Source organism: Giraffa tippelskirchi, chromosome 10 (genome assembly GCF_054371585.1).
Source record: "Giraffa tippelskirchi isolate mGirTip1 chromosome 10, T2T-mGirTip1v1.2.pri, whole genome shotgun sequence".
NCBI lineage: Eukaryota > Metazoa > Chordata > Mammalia > Artiodactyla > Giraffidae > Giraffa > Giraffa tippelskirchi.
This window is the reverse complement of record NC_137284.1, coordinates 4,064,176-4,080,555: the sequence shown is the minus strand read 5'-3', so window position 1 is coordinate 4,080,555 and position 16,380 is coordinate 4,064,176. Positions and strand designations below refer to the sequence as shown.

Here is a 16,380-nt window from a genome sequence, read left to right as displayed (position 1 = left end):
GTTGGTGTCCTGGTCAGCCGCGGGTAGGCTTGGCCGAGAGAGACGCGGGAGGGGTATGGCCTCCTAGGTCGTTATTCCCACCGGCCGCCCGATTCCTTCGCCTTGGCCGGAGGTGGTTATCTATCTAAATCAGCCGGGGCGCCCGCCCCGCGGCCATTGGTTAGAGACCGGCCAGGGGCCCTGAGCCAAGAGACCAGGCAATTCTTGGTGAACTTTGGGGGTTCGCATTGCTCAGGACAGCGGGCCGTGCGTTCTGAGGGGCAGAGGTCAAGGAGTTCGAATCTCCTTTCCTCTCCGAGCGTGCACCTTCTCCCTTGGGATCCCAGAGGTTTTTGAGGGAACCGGGCCCCGCCCCACAACCTGTTGGGATTTGCTTTTAACTCCCGCTCGCACCTCGCCCACGGCCTTAAGGGCTGAGGGACGGTGGTCCCATCCCCTGCTACCTGCCCGATGGCTTGGGGTGGTGGGAGGCGAGGCTGCCCCAGTTCCCAGCCCGCGAGTGTCCCGGGTGGGCCCTGGGGCCGGAGTTGGCTCGGGCTTGTTCCGCAGCTTTGGCACGCAGGGGATCCGCACCGCATATCCCCTGCGGAGCTATCTCAGCACGTGGACCGCCGTACGCGAGCCCCCCAAAAGCGAGCACTTTGTGGGGGAAGTGAAGCCCCCGGAACCCCGCGGCCGGCACTCGGAAGCGTTTTCCAGAACGACTTAAGGGCTTAACAATGGAAAACTCGCAGAGCTGGAGCCAAGTCCTTTCAAGTCGCCGCCAGGTATGCGGCTGCAGGTGACCCCACCTGCACGCGCCCGCCCGCCGCCCAGTCCTCTCCGGGGAGGGCGGGTGCCGGAGTTCTACGGCCCGGGGAAGGTCTCCGCTGGGCCCTGCACCCTCTCCCCAGAGCCCCCCGGCCCGGCGGCGCGCAGCCGCGGTGCGTTCCGGAGTCGGCGCCGCAGCGCGCTGGCTCCTGAATGAGCGCGCTCCCTCCCCCCTCGGTGAATGAAGGTTCCCACAGCCAGGGACGGTGGCAAAGGCGCCCGCCGCGGAATTGGCCCTCTCGGGGCCGGTGTCCCTCCCGGCTTGCGGTCACTTCGGCGAGGGGACGAGGGGGCGAGGAAAGCGAGAAGGTGATCTAAGTTACTTTTGCATTTTCTTCCCAACCAACTTGGTTTCCCGTTGAGCCACTGGCCCTTTGTTTCAAAGGGTCACCAAGAAATAGCACAGAGCACTCTAAATGAGCCAAGAACTTGTAGTTCCTGCTTCGTGGTGGGTTTTATCAAGGCTGTGCAAAATTAAACCTTAAGCAGTGAAGTTTTAAAAAGTTGCTTTTCTCTCTCTCAAAAAATAAAATAAAACGCGTCCCCTACTCTCCTATAAGCAGCCTTTCTTAAAGGCCCGAAGCTGTTGCCACCACCACCACCACCCGGGTTCTCCGGGGTACGCGGATCTTGGCTCCCCGGGGTGGGGGCTGGGCGGCGGGCTCTCCCCCACCGGGCACCAAATTCCAGCGCCTCCCCCCGCGGGTTCCTGGACGGCTCTTCACGCTCGGCCGCCGGGCTTGCACTTTTGCGCCCGTCCCTGAGCGGGGAAATCATCGAAGTTCCTCGTCTAGATCTGCCCGGCCCGCCTAGTAACAGCGCCGCGCCCCCATTGGCTCATGCTAATTCCAGTTTCCTCCGTCTTTCTCCGGGTTAGGGGGAAGCTCCCTCCTGGACCTGGAGTACGTCCCGCCGGAGTGGGCGATCCTCTTTACGACCCGCTGCCCCTCGCCATGGCCAGCCCGCCTCGGGCCCGGGTCCGGCCACACGCGGGGCTCGGGCCCGTTCGCCTCCCGACCCCCCCGGACAGAAGCAACCCGGTGGTAGCGCGTAGCCCCATAAATCATCCCGGCAGCCGCCGGGTCGGGATTTTATGAATGAAAAGCAACCCCGCCGCCCTCGTGCACGGGCTGATGCTCCGAGGCTCCCGCGTGCCGGGGGCCAACGCGAGCCTGGGTGCCCAGGGAGGGGGATATGGCAGTGGGCGCTCCCTTGGGCCATCCGCTCCTCCCGAGGCGTGAGCTCAGGGTAATTACCCTCCTGGACCCGGAATATTAGTAACCCTGATTCTCGGCGGGGGAGGGGCGCGGGAAGAATCAGCTCTGAAAAGCGAGGGGGTCTTGTCCTGTTGTGTGCGCCCTTGCGAAGGGGAGGGGGGCTTTTTAATCTGTTTTCTTTGAGCCTTTAACGTTAGGGTATCTGATGGTTTGATGACACTAGACTATATTCAGAAGGAAGTTAATGAACAGTGTTCTTAATTTGGGGCAGGTAGAGTAAAAACTTTAAAAAAATGTTAAGACTGGGTAAGATGTCCTTTTATTTTAAAAATAAGCACCAAAAAGACTGAATCTTTTCATTTTAAAAAACTATTCTTTTATATGTCTTATAAGTTTGCTATTAATATTGGGGACTCGCGTATAGCCACGAACATATATAGGTTTTGTTTAAAATCATCAGATCAATACACCTATTTCTTTAACTTGTAATTGTTCTGATTGTTGCCAGACCCCCGCCAACCGCCTCAGGCTCACGAATGCAGCCCCCGGGCAAATTCTAAAGGTGAAGAGAGGTCCACACCGCCAACAAAGCCAATTAGGAAGTTTCCGGTGGTCTTGTCCCAGGCGGGAGGCGACTAATATTTCCAGCGATTTAGCTTAATTTTTAATTAAAAAAATGAGACAGGACAGAGACCACTATTTTGCATCCTTCCTTTCCGAGTGTTTTTCTAGCTGTTAAATTGCCGGCACAGGGCGGGGGCAGGGGCAAGGGTTGGGGGCCCCCCGCAAGAATGGACTAGCTAAGGTAGGAAGACAGCGCGCAGATCCCCCAGGCGAGGAGGACAGGGCGAAGGAAATGCTGGCCACCATCTTGGGCTGCTGCTGGAATTTTCGGGCATTTATTTTATTTTATTTTTTGAGCGAGCGCATGTTAGGCTGAAAACCCTTTAACTTTGGGGGTTACCCCTCCGGCATTTGCACAGACCCCCCTCGGTGCGGGAATGAAACCTCCGCCGGGGTTGTCGGCTCTGCCCTGAGTCCCTGAATGGTAAATGGTTCCTGAAATTTACACGTGTTAATGAAAATGAAAGAAGACGTAGACGCTAAGATTCCTTGGCTGCCTCCGCCCGTGGGTGCCCTCGTGGCGTTCTCGGAAATGCGCCCATTCTCCCGGTTCAGAGTGTCATCGAACCCCAGCGTCCCCCCTCCATGCGGTCTCCCCCAGCTGCGTGTGGCCTGCCCGCCCTCCTAGTTGTCCCCCTCTGCAGAGCCACCCTCACCCAACCCCCCAAATCCTGAGGGACCCGCTCAGGGAGGACAGACCCCCCCCAACCCCCGCTCCTGCACCCCTCTTCCCCGGCGGGGAGAAAGGCAGCCTTAGGACGGCTTGCATTTCTATGAAAACCCGGCTTCGGGGGCAACACCGCGCGGGGCGGGCGCGGCGCCTCCGGGATGGCTTTTGGGCTCTGCCCCTCGCCGCTCCCCGGCGCTCGGCGCCCGCGCCCCCTCCCCCTGCGCCCGGCCCCCCTCCTTCCCGCTCCCATTCTCTGCCCGGCTTTGATCTCTGCTTAACAACAGTAACGTCACACGGACTACAGGGGAGTTTTGTTGGAAGTTGCAAAGTCCTAGAGCCTCCAGAGGGCTGTCGGCGCAGTAGCAGCGAGCAGCAGCGTCCGCGCGCTCCGGCGAGGGGCAGACGAGCTCGAGGGAGCGCGGGGCAGCAGGAGCCCGAGCCAAGCGCCGACCCGGCCCCGGACCCACCGCCGCCCCCAGGCCACCTAGCCGAGCCCCCACCCATGGCACACCAGCTCCTGTGCTGCGAGATGGAGACCATCCGCCGGGCGTATCCCGATGCCAACCTCCTCAACGACCGAGTGCTGCGGGCCATGCTCAAGGCGGAGGAGACCTGCGCGCCCTCGGTGTCCTACTTCAAGTGTGTGCAGAAGGAGATCCTGCCGTCCATGCGGAAGATCGTGGCCACCTGGATGCTGGAGGTGCGGGGCTCCGGGCGGTTCTCTTAGCACTTTCCTGCGACTTGTTGCGCAAACCCACTTTTCTTTGCCACTCATCTCCCTCCCTTCTCTCCCACCCGAACTTTGAAGTTTGCCAGAGTGTTGCTAGGAATCGTAGTTCCAAAATATATAGATATTCGGGGTATTTTTTTGAAAAAGGAGGGGGTGGGGGTGGGGTCGTTAGATAATTCCTTTCGTGAGGGGGGGGCGGCGGCGAGGAGGGGTACCCTGGGGGAACGCCACTGCCCGGGCACCCCAGTTGGCTTCAGGGTGCGGGCCCGCAGGCTGGGCGACCTTTGTGGCCCCCGCCGGGACCGCCACCGCGCAGCCCCCGCTGCGCCTCCTCTTGCGGCCGCGCGGCTGCTGAGCCGCCAGCTCCAGGGGGAGGGGGCATAGATTTGATTTTTAAATTAATATCCATGGACACGTATGCAAGGGCCGCTCGTGCCAGTATTATGCGCCATCTTTGTTCTTTTATTGCAAAGCAAAAGTGTTTATTAATAATTGGGGGCAGGGTGGGGGCGGGGAGCGGCCGGCCAGGCGCTTGGGGCCGCCGCGAGGGGCCGCGCCGCCGCCGGGAACCAGCGGGAGGGGCGCGGGGACAGAGCTCGGGCAGTTGTGGGGGGACCCCTCTCGGGAAAGGGGGCCCCTTTGTTTAAGCAATGGGTCCCGGGGCGTCCCTCAAGGCCAGCTTGGGCCGGAGAGCACGCCGGGCTGCAAGGTCGTGTGGCCCCCAAGACGCTGGGAATGGACCCTCATCTGCCGGGGTCTCAGCTTGGGGGACCTGTCTGGAGCGAGCTGGGAGCCAGGGGCACGTTTTCATGCCTTCAGGGGGCTCCCCGGGGCACCGCAAGTATTTTAAAATAATTTTTGAAAGTGCGGCGTGGTGCCCTTGCGAGAGGGAAACGGCGCCCGCGCCCAGGGGGAAGGGGGGCCCCCGAGTTTGAATTCCTGGGGCTCTCCCTGGAGCCCGCAACGAGCTCCCGACCCCCGGCCTGGGTAAAGGACAGTCTGAGGGTCATTTTCAGGGGTTTTTTATGTACCCACTTAATTTTTTTATATTTTTAAATATTTTTTGAAAAGATGACGTCTGGGGAAATGCGGCGCGGCGGCCTGGGACGCCACCTTTGTGTCTCGCAGGCGCTGCGAGCGCGGCGCCCAGCCCTGCGGCCCTCCCCGCGGCTCTGCGCCCCATTTGGTGCCGACCCCAGGTCTGGCGGCTCCCGAGGCACCCACGCGGGCCGGGGTCCCCGGGGCCCGCAGCCCGCGCGCGGCACACGCCGACTAGCCTTGCCCTCTCCCGCCCCCACTGTGCCAGCCTAGCTGGGACTTTCCCTTTCAGTTTCGGGGTGGGTGGGTATTGGGGACTCCCGGGGAAGGGAGACGCGGCGGCGGAGGCTTCTGCCGCCCCCTGCCCTGACCCTCCGCGCGCTCGGGGACCCCGCAGCCCAGCCGCCCTGGCGCGAGCCGGGCCGGGGGGCGCGAGGTCTCCGCAGAGGGGCCGGGCGCTCCGGGCGGCGGCGGTCACGGCCCCCGGTCCCCCCTGGCAGGTCTGCGAGGAGCAGAAGTGCGAGGAGGAGGTCTTCCCGCTGGCCATGAACTACCTGGACCGCTTCCTGTCGCTGGAGCCCGTGAAAAAGAGCCGCCTGCAGCTGCTGGGGGCCACCTGCATGTTCGTGGCCTCGAAGATGAAGGAGACCATCCCCCTGACGGCCGAGAAGCTGTGCATCTACACTGACAACTCCATCCGGCCCGACGAGCTGCTGGTAACCCTGGGACCTTCGCCACGGTCCCCAGGCGCCCCGTTGGCCGCGGGACCCCGGGGTGGGGGAGGCGCGGGGGTCCCCGGCGGGCCGCTGAGAGACCCTCGGCCCCCAAGGAAGCCGGCCGCACGGGTGGGGCCCCGCGTGAAGAGCGGCGGGGACCCGCGCCGCCCCGCAGCCGCGCCGCCGCCCCCCTCACTTTCTCTCTGGCTCCCACCGCCTCTGCGCCCCCAGCGCTGCGAAAAGTGGGGGGCGCGCGCCCTCCAGCGGCGGCGGCGGGGCGGCGCCCGCGCGGTTGACCAGGCCCCGCGTTCCAGGTGTGGGCGGGCTCCCGGTCTCCGCGGGCCCAGGGTGGGCTGAGTCTAGGGCAGGACCCTTGGGGAGCAGCACCGTCCCTGCTGGAATGTGGGGTCGCGCGCTGTCCCCCCTCACTTCCCGGACCCTCCAGCGACCCCCCCTCCCCCTCCCCGTCCCCTGCTCCGTTGGGGTCCGCGCCTGCGCCTCTCTTGACGCACGTTTCCCCCTGGGTCTGCAGCACATGGAGCTGGTCCTGGTGAACAAACTCAAGTGGAACCTGGCGGCCATGACCCCGCACGACTTCATCGAGCACTTCCTCTCCAAAATGCCGGTGGCCGAGGAGAACAAGCAGATCATCCGCAAACACGCGCAGACCTTCGTTGCCCTCTGTGCCACAGGTAGGGTGCTGGCCCCCCGCCGCTGCTGCCTGGGAAGAGCTGCTTGGCCCCTGCCTCGGTTTCCCCGTCGGAGGAGATGGTCCCCGGGCCCCTCCTGCTCTTGGAAGCGCTCCTCTGTCCCCTGTTCTGGGGAGCTCTTAGAGAGGGCTGGGCTGCTTTTAAGGGCTCCAGGGAGGGGGGCGTTGCCTCCTGGGCGGGGGCAGCAGAGGCTGGTCTGTTACCACCCAGTGCCTGGGGGCCGCGGGGGCGGGTGGCCAGCCAGCCTGTGTCCAGCTGCTGTAGCTTCTGCTCCCCACTGCAGGCAGGGGTCACTCCGTGCTGAAAGGGGTCTACCTTGGCCGTCCAGCCTGCCTCCTGAGCCCCGCCCCGAGTCCCCCCCACACCCATTCCCCCCATGTCCTCAAGGAGCCTGAGCTGCGGGGGCCCCCTCCTGGCCTCTCCCAGGCTGGGCCACCTGCCAGGGGCGCCTCCAGGGGTGGGGAGCGCCGGCCGGCAGTGCCTGGACCACGTGCTCTGGTCGGCTGGCCGCGGCCCTGGCGCGGGGGCGGCCAGCAGAGGCGCTTGGCCGCCTGAGGCCCCGCCAGGGGCGCCGCAGGCCGGCTCTGCTCGCTGCTCTCCCTGGGAGCGCCTTCAGAAGCCTGGGCTCAGGCCGCTGCGGTTGGCAGCAGGAGCCCCCACCCCCACCCCGGCGCTGCTCTGGACCGTCCCTGGAGGACCCTCCCTGGCAGGGCCCTCTCCCCAGCCCCTAGGCGGCCAGTCACTCAGAACCCAGGGAGACACAAGTGCCGCCTCCTGCTCCTCCCAGCCCTGCCCGCTGAGCCCTGTGACCCCTTCCTCCCTTGCATCCCACGATCTCGGCCCAGGACGTCTGGGGACCCTGACTGGGGACCCATACCCCATCCTGCCCAGCTCTTCTGCAGGCCGCCTGTACCCCTCACTAGGCCTCAGCCATCAGACCTGTTTGGGGCTCCCTCTGGGAGACCTGAGGACCACGCTGCACCAAAGAGGGGTTGGCATCTTTCACCCCCTCCCCAGAAGGGGTGGGGTCCCTCAGCCGGCAACTGATGTCACCCTCTCCATGTCCAGGGGCTCTAGTGATGGCTGAGGTTTCCAGGTTAGGGGACGTGGAGAGATTCTGCTGCCCCCTTCTGCCTGCTCAAGGCGTGAACCCCTCTAAGAAGGACCCCTCAGAAGTCCTGCCAAGTGAACAGACGAGAGGGTGGGGACAAACAAGAGGCCAAAAACATCTCAGCTTGGAAGGGTCTGAGGGGTGAGGGTGCCCCGTCCCCTGGCTTTCCTGCCCCGCCCTTGGGCAGGGACAGTGGGGGGGGGGGCTCTCACGCGTGTCTCCCCGGCCTCCAGGGGCCAGCCCAGCAAGCGGGCAGGGAGGCATTCTCTGGCTGGGACGCCTCCGAGAAGAGAAGCCTCCAGAGATTTGCAGGCAGCCTTTTATGGAGCTGAAAGCGGTTCAGAGAAACGACCAAGTTTCCCGCAGATAATGCAAGGAACGGTTCCTGCACTCCCTCCCCCCGAGGACGGCTGGGACAGCCCGGAGCACCCCCCCTACTCCCGGGACCCCTGGGAAGCGGGGTGTGTGGCCTGGGTGGAGTGCAGACGGTGCAGAAGCCGGGCACAGAGGCCGTCACCACACTTCGTGCCTGCGCTCTGGCGGCTGTCCCAGCCAGCGCCCCTGGCCTGGAGTCACAGATACCTGGGCACACCTAGGGTGAAGGGGGAGGATGGCCAGGGGTGACTCAGCATTTCCTCTGCAGCAGCATGGGGGGGGGGCAAGGACTGGCACCCCCAACCAGGTCCTGAGCTGTTGAGCTTAAGTGGCGCAGCTGTGTGCTTTAGTCACAAGGAGGGGTCTCTGGAGATAAGAAGGGGATGTTACAGCCTCAAACAGGTTTTGTGAAGTGGAGGCCTGAGTACAGGTCCCAGGAGATGCTTTGCCTTCCACATGGCAGAGGTCCTTTTAAAAGGTGCTGGGGAGGGGGGCGGGTGTCTGCTCTTCCTGGTCCATGTGCCTGGCAGACCTAGGTTCCCGACTGGGTGCCCAGGGGTGGGGGAGGCACGTCACCCATACAGCAGGTGGGGTTTTGCTCTGCTGCTAATGTGGGTGTCCGTGTGTGCACGCTGTGCGCTCAAGTTGCTGAGTCATGTCCGACTCTTCGTGACCCCATGGACCGTAGCCCACCGACTCCTCTGTCCGTGGGATTCTCCAGGCGAGAATACTGGAGTGGGTTGCCGTTTCCTTCTCCAGGGGAATCTCCCCAACCCAGGGATTGAACCTGGGTCTCTCATATCACCTATTCTGGCAGGCAGATTCTTTACCAGCAGTGCCGCCTGGCCCGTGTGTGTACGCCGTAGAGCGTTTCTTGTGAGGAGCGCCTCTTTGAGGCTGGCACGGTACCAGGCTGAAAGAACAGGCCCGAGTGGTGTCAGGGAGCCACACAGCTCCGACACCCACCCTGGCTGTGGCCCACTGGGCTCTTGGCCGCTCAGTCGTGTCTGACTCTTGGCGACTCCGTGGACTGGGCAGCAAATTGGAACAGCTCTTGGAGCTTCCGAGTTGAAATCTATGCACCCCTCATCTAAGCAGATAAGGCCCCCAAGGCGCCTGCAGACGTGCACACGTGTGTGCCTGTGCACACAGTCCAAGTGTGTCATCCCGCCTCTGCCGGACGGGGCTCTCAGGGTGCAGCCAGTGAGAAGCTGTGCTCTGGCCACAGCAGATGGTCCTGATGAATCGCTCCCAGACTAGGTGGACCTGCTCCCGTTTGGAGGGAAGAAGGGCACACCTCTTGGGGGGGATTCTTTTTTAAGTGGTTAGAGCGCCCAGCCCCGACTTTGTCACCCCTTCAAGGCTGGCTGTCTTTCTCCCCTCCCAGCCCTTCTGAGGCCTCCCGCTTCCTGGAACGAGAGACCCTGGCTGTTCGCTCTTACAATGAAGTCTCAAGCCAGGCCGTGGGGTGGGGGCAGGCACCCCAGCCCCCGGGGGGTCGCCCTTGTGCCCATCCCCTTCCACTCAGCTCAGTGGTGCAGGGTGAGGCGGTGGGGACTGACCTCCTAGGGCCCGACTCCAGGCCAAGAGGCCCCCCCTGGTTCAGATGCTGAAATCAGCGGCCTCCAGCCAGTCATTCCTTGTTGAAAGTGACAAAGGGGTAGCCTGCAGGCCCTGGGTCACTTCAATGTCCCCCATGGCTTTTCGACCTTCCATGAGACTGTTCCCCCTGAAGGGAAGCCAGGTGTCCGCACAGCAGGGAGTGGCTGACAAGTAATCTTGGCCGGGCACCACCATGGGAGCCAGCCCCTCCCCAACTCCCTGGGGTGGATACTTGCCCAGCAGCGTGGGGAGAGCTGCTGAGGACAGGCGGATGCAGTAGAGAAGTCACGCTGCACCCCTCCCAAGCCCCTGGGGGCGGGTAAATGGAGTGAACTTCTGGGCTCGTCTTCCCATGTAGAGGATGGCCACCCCCGGGACTTGGCAGCCCCGGTGCTTGGGGTTAGCATTGTAGAGGGACCCCACCTTCCTTGTGGGTGTTCCCCAACTTCTTACGACTCTCCTTTTATGTGTTTGTGTGAATAAGTGATCCATTCACGGGCTTACGGGCCAAGAGGCCTCCGCCAGCGGTTCTCCTGGTCTGCTTTTCTGGGGTCTGTAAAGGAGCGTCGCTGGCCGTGTTCAGGGAGCCTGAGCTGACTTGCTATCTCCACCGTCCAGGGGGATGACCAAGGCTGGGCGTGTGGAGCCTCGCCTACATCCTGACCATCCGCTTGAAATCTGCAGGACAGGCCAGGGAGGGCCCTGATCACAGGGTCCCGGGACATCCCCACTCAACCCCTTTGCCTCTCTGTCTCCCCCTGCCACAGACGTGAAGTTCATTTCCAACCCACCCTCCATGGTGGCCGCCGGGAGCGTGGTGGCCGCGGTGCAAGGCCTGCACCTGGGGAGCGCCAACGGCTTCCTCTCCTATCACCGCCTGACGCGGTTCCTCTCCAAGGTGATCAGATGTGACCCGGTAAGTGACCCGCTCCTGCGTGGGCAGGGGGCCTGCCCGGCTCTGGATACTAGAAGTCATCAAAGGCCTGGGAAGCAGGGGCCACGTGGAGGATGGACAGACCGGCAGCTGTCTGCGTCCGGAGGCACAGGGCCAGGCTGCAGCCCTGGCAGAATGCCTGGGGGCACTCCACGCCCTTTCCCAGGGGGCAGGGCTCCTTTGGGGAGAAAAGACTCTGGGAACTCGTCAGTGGGTAGGAGGGTGGTCCCCCGGGGCCCCTGGAGCCTAAGCCCCTCCCGGGGTGGGGGAGCCATCCAGGAAGAGCGGCCACAAGGCAGGCAGGGTCAACGGTCCATGTCCTAATGCCGTGTGGGGTGGGGATCGGTCGAGCTTTGTCTGGGCGACAATGTGGATGCCCGATAAATAGACGCTTTACAAGGGCTCCTGTGAGGTCTCCCTCCACGGAGAGCCCGCTACAGACAACTTGTTTTTATGGCCCCTTTTGAGAGGCTGCTTCTGTGAAAGCCAGAGTCCATTGTCTCTTTCTCCTTAAAGATGCCATTGTCTTATCCCCCATTCTTTTCCTAAACAATTAAAGTGACAATTACAAGGGTCGAGGGCATTTACCAAATTAGACCATCAAGGTTTGGGGGAGGGGAGTCACACCGCCCTGCCAGGATCCCGTGGGGGAGCGAGGGGACCGCTTTGACCCCAGTCCAGGTCTGGCTCGGGCTGCTGGGAGGCAGAGGAAAGCGGGGTGTGGGGTGGACGCCCACTTGTCCTCTGCCAGTGGCACTTGGCCGCGGCCTGGGTGACCCCAGAGGAGGAAGCTTTCTGTTTGGAGGCATGGGCATCTTGGAAAGGGAGTCCCGTGGAAGGAGGGGGCATCTCGGCCTCACTGCCTGGGGTCAGCCTCAGCTCGAAACGCCACTTATGATGCTGTCCCCAGACAGTTGTAGGAAATGGCTGCATGACCCCTTATTTGAATAGAGATTATTTTAATTCGACCTGAGACAAAGGCTACCCGGCTGAAGGATGGGGCGGTGGGGGAATCGTTAGTCTGGTGACCAGGTGACAAACAGCCCTGAGCTCAGACACAGAAAGTTCTCGGTGGTGGAGGCGTGGCCCAGTCTGCCTCCCCTGGGATGAGGCTGTGAGGCTGAGGGGGCTGTGGGGTGCAGGATTCCGCAGAGGGGGGGCCCTTCCTGCTCTAGCTCCACCGCACGGCCCCCTGAGTTACAGGGGCAAGAGAGCTGTCCCCGAAGCGGGAGAGGGGGGCTTCCTGCTGTGGCAGATGGGGCGGGTGCTTTCCAGAGGCAGTGGTGGGTGTTTGGATGGGAGCCTGAGGGGGCTGTCAGCAGTCTTGGTCCCCTGCCACACCTTCCGGGCCTCAGTCTCCACCTCTGTAAAATGGGGCCATGTGCACATGCCTTCTTCCTTTGCCATGATGAATACTGAAAAGGAACCTCGAAAGGCCTCTCCAGCCCGTAATCCCTGTACCCGTGGGAGATCCCCAGGGGTTCACTCAAGCCCTCCTGGTCCAGCTTCACTTCTCTGGGGCGGTGTTCACTGTTTCCAGCCCCATCTAAGTGGATGCTGGGGGTGCCTTCCCATGCCAAGCCTTGTTCCTCCTGTGGGAAAGGCATGGGTCTGGGTTCCAGGCTGCCCTGAAGCCTTCTCCTGGTTCTAGAAGAGAAGCCCTGTGTGGCCTCTCTGTTCAGCCCGGGAGCCGTGGCCACCCAACTGCCCACGGCGCCTTCGAGCTGCTGGGAGATTTGCCCCCGAGCGGGACCAGGAGAGGCCCACGGCCTCCATGGTTCCTCCTCCCCCTTGAACGTGTGGGGTGGTCGCTGCGGGAGGAGGACTATGGCGGGCGGGAGCTGTGCTGGGCCAGAGGGTCTCCTGGGATGCAGGCCCAAGCGGGAGAGGATGGTGGTAAAGGACCCAGGTCCCCTGGGGCCACCCAGCATTCATCCTCCATCATGCACGGCCTAACGCTTTTGACGGCCGTTCATCACATGAGGCTGGGTTCACCACCAGGGCTGACACGACAGAGGTTAAGGCCAAGAAGCGGGGGCTCAGAAGGCCTCCAGTCTGGGCTCAGATGCTGCTGCTGAATGTGCTGAGGGGGCTGCCGTGGGGCCAGTGGGAACCTGGGGGCTGGGCTTTGCTGGGGGCTCCGGGCAGGCGAGGCAGGTGGGCAGGGTCAGCTGTGTCTACTGGAGCCCCTGGGTCCTAAGCGGGCTCGCCACCGCCTAGGTGATCTGTGGGCTCCTCAGGCCAGGGGAGGGAAGCAGCTGGTGGCCAGACGGGGTCGGCATGGTGGGTCCTGGCGTCGGGGCAGTGCCCTCAGCATTTGAGGTGAGTGGAGGCCCTTCTGAGAGCCCTGTGCCCACCCCCTCGCCCAGGACTGCCTCCGCGCCTGCCAGGAGCAGATCGAAGCCCTCCTGGAGTCCAGCCTGCGCCAGGCCCAGCAGCAGAACTTGGACCCCAAGGCCGCGGAGGAGGAGGAGGAGGAGGAGGAGGTGGACCTGGCCTGCACGCCCACCGACGTGCGCGACGTGAACATTTGAGGGCGCCGCGGCGAGGGAGGGGCCGCCCCGGGGCTCCTGGCCACCTCGGGGGGAGAGCGGCCCCCTCCTCACTGTCCTGGTGTTTTCCTTTGCTCTTTCTCCCTTCCGTCTCTGACTTAAGCGAAAAAAAAAAGTACCTGAAAAGCTGTCTTTAAAAAAAAAAAGGAGAGGACAACAAAAATAGTATTTACATAACCCTGAGCTGGAGAGAGGGAAGAGGGTTGTGCCACAAAAAATAGAGGATTTTATGCCCCGTAATCAACTAGTTTTGATATTCGTGTGTTTGTGTCTCCGTGTTGTAAGAATAGACATTAACACAAGGAACGAGTCTGCGGGAGAGGATTAGATTTGATTCTTTATGTCTTTAAAACAAACAAACAAAAAAAAGCATAAAAATGGTTCTTAAAAAAAAAAAATGATAGAAAAAAGTCCACATCCCATTTTTAAAGTAGAAGAGGCTTTTAGATAGGGGAGCATACGCGTGTGCTTTTCTTAAGGACACGGCTTTAAAGCAGTTCTAGGCATCCTGTATCTTGCTTATGCATGTAGTCACTTTATAAGTCATTTGTTTATTTTATTTTGTAGGTAGGCGTGTAACCTTCACCTTGTCAATGGCTGATGTAATGTAACCTCTCGGCTAGGGTAGCATTAGAATTCGGCGTCTTGGAAAGGCTAATCCTCTTTCTCCCTGTGGACTGACCACCAGAGGGGTTTGTCAGGCGCCAGCCTGCATCACGGTGACGGAAGGCCGCCTGCAACTCCTAGCGTCCACTACCAGAAAGAGAAACCGCAATAGTGACCTAATATATTCTATTTTTATAATCTTCATATTTTTGTAGTTAACCTGTGTATGAGATGCTGGTGTTTTTTTCCACTCAACAGACCTGCAGCCTGCTTATATCCAGGTGAAATCTACAGCCGTTCTGTTTTGTTTTGTTGTTTTTTTCCTTCTCGATATTCCAAAACCATTCCATTTCAAAGCACTTTCAGTCTCTAAGTCTCTAGGTGACATCTCTGCTTCTGGGGTGTGTGGAGGGCGAGGAACAGTTTCCTAATGGAATGGTTTGGGGATATTCCAGTACTAGGGTGCAGACAGGACGCAAGGCAGGTGCTTGTCACTATGGTGTTAGCAGAAGGGGGTGGTGATACTTTGGAGGACTAGGTTCTGGTCGAGGGGAAGAAAGTGTGTGTTCGTTCTTCACGTTGCCAGGATGGTGTGTTCCTTTCCTTTTCTGTAGAGAAGCTGAAGTTTAGGAATCCTTCAGTGCCAACTGGTGTTTGAAAGTAGAGGCCTTAAAGGTTTACCTAGAGAACCAGCAGTTTCAGAGTTAACTTTAGATGTTTTGCAACGGAAGGTTTTTAAACACTAAAATATATAATTTATAGTTAAGGCTAAAAAGAATATTTATTGAGAGGGTGTTCGTAAGGCCAGTATGATTTATAAAGTAATGCAATCTCCCCTTGATATACACACACATACACACACACACACACACAATTTTCTGCCTTAGATGTTGCAAGTGTAGGACAGTTTTATATTAAAGTTAGGTCCTTTTATAGGAGAGGGGGGAAAAAATTCCCGAGAGAAAAACACAAAGACATGAACTCAGCTGATCTGGCCTGTTTGGTGTTTCCCAGAGTGATCCAGTTGGAGAGGCATCCATTTCAAGGACAAGCAGGATGCTTGGAAACAAGTTCAGTTCTAATACGATCTCCGACCCCTCCTTTCATAAAAGAAACTTAGCAACCGATAGGTAATTTGCACATCTTGGCTATGTACCTTTTTGTAATTATTCTGTAGGGAGTGTTTGAAGGGAGCGAGGAGGTGAGGGTGGACGTGTGTGGAGGGGAGGCGGGCGGGGACCACGCGAGGGACAGGCTGCGGCTCCGTTTTCTTTATTCGCTGCTACCGATGACTTCCCAGTACAGTTTGGAACATTCACATCGCTTCTCCTTATCTTTCACATTGTTTTGCTGCTATTGGAGGATCAGATTTTTTTGTTTGTTTGTTTTACAATGTCATATACTAGCCATGTTCTAGTTTGAATTTTCTCATAGAAAAAAAAAAAATGTATTACGGATGCCTTTTTTTGTAGGTTTTTTTTTTTATGTGATCAATTTTGACTTAATGTGATTACTGCTCTATTCCAAAAAGGTTCCTGTTTCACAATACCTCAAGCTTCACTTAGCCATTTGCAGACCAGGCGGTCAGGCTCTGTCTGACCCATGGCCTCCTGCTTCGGCAGACAGACATGTGGATGAGAACCCAAAAAAGGGGCCCGTTGGGGATCCCCGACCCCTGGCCACGTTCACGAGGACCCCTGGGCGTCTCTGGAGACAGGCCGTGTCCGTTTCCTCTGCCCTGCGCCTGTAATGCTGGACTCTCCACCTGACCTGAGATTGACCACCCAGTAGGTTTTTTACAGCTGTATTGTTCTTTGCGTATAGCTAAGAAAATTGCATTATTGTTGTTGTTGTTGTTGTTGTTGTTGTTGTAACAAGTGTGTCTTCATGTGCCACCGTGGTGCTGTGCTGTAGGACTTGGTCATTTGGCATGATTGCAATCGCTCCCGGACCGTGTCACGGTTTGGGGTGTGTTGTATGTGTTATATTAGTCTTCTGTTTGTGGTTCTGGTCATTATAGCAAAAAAAAAAAAAAATTGCTCATTTAAAGAGACTTCAGATCTCAACGATAAGCCAGCTAACAGGGCTGTATGCCCAAGAGCCGCCAAGCACGCTGCCAAACCAAAAGGACTTGCACCGTCCACCGCAGCCCCAGGCGGGGCAGCCGCAACCCCCAGGCCCCTGGCAGGTGCAGCCCCACCTCGCCCGCCCTGCAGCCGGAGCCCCGCTTGCGCTTACCTCAACCATCCTGGCTGCGGCGCCTCTGTCTGAACCAAATGGGGTCCGAGCGGGACGGTCTGTCCGTGGCGGGGGGTGGGGGAACGTGCGTGCTCTGAGGCCAAAGGCTGGGGGCGGGCCTGGGGGCACAGGCAGTCTGGCCCGTGACCGGGCGAGTGGGTGGGGGCGGGGGGTCCGGGCGGGCAGGCACTTGGGGGTCTGTGTGTGGTTTTGGTCGCACGCCACGGTGTTTCCCAGCACAGACATGTAACCGGCACGTTTCCAGCAGGAAACACGACAAACGTGAAAAGTCTAGAAATAAAATTGGTAAAACCCCAGTGCGGCGCCCGCTTGTCTGCTTCCTGGGGCGGGGTGGCAGGTGGGTCCCTGCGGACACGGGGGCCGGGTCGTCCTCTGGTGGGGGGTGCTGCCCGGGGCGCCACGGGGCGTCGCGGGGTGTCTGCCCGC

At 60.1% G+C, this 16,380-nt stretch overlaps 1 protein-coding gene across 1 annotated transcript; it reads left to right on the top strand.

The window, feature by feature from the left end:
• The first annotated feature begins 3,663 nt into the window (after positions 1–3,663).
• Positions 3,664–16,249, top strand: CCND1 (cyclin D1). Its single transcript, XM_081537951.1, has 5 exons — positions 3,664–4,021; positions 5,590–5,805; positions 6,338–6,497; positions 10,371–10,519; positions 12,907–16,249. Exons 1-5 carry the CDS (start codon positions 3,824–3,826, stop codon positions 13,069–13,071), a joined length of 888 nt encoding a protein of 295 aa, XP_081394077.1. The 5' UTR covers positions 3,664–3,823; the 3' UTR covers positions 13,072–16,249.
• Positions 16,250–16,380: the final 131 nt, after the last annotated feature.

What these genes read in the sequence shown, in the direction of transcription:
- CCND1 (XM_081537951.1), top strand. Translation starts at nt 3,824, where the DNA reads ATGGCACACCAGCTCCTGTGCTGCGAGATGGAGACCATCCGCCGGGCG. An exon ending in TGGCCACCTGGATGCTGGAG is followed by an intron (nt 4,022 to 5,589) that starts GTGCGGGGCTCC and finishes CCCCCCTGGCAG; the next exon opens with GTCTGCGAGGAGCAGAAGTG. An exon ending in CGTTGCCCTCTGTGCCACAG is followed by an intron (nt 6,498 to 10,370) that starts GTAGGGTGCTGG and finishes CCCCTGCCACAG; the next exon opens with ACGTGAAGTTCATTTCCAAC.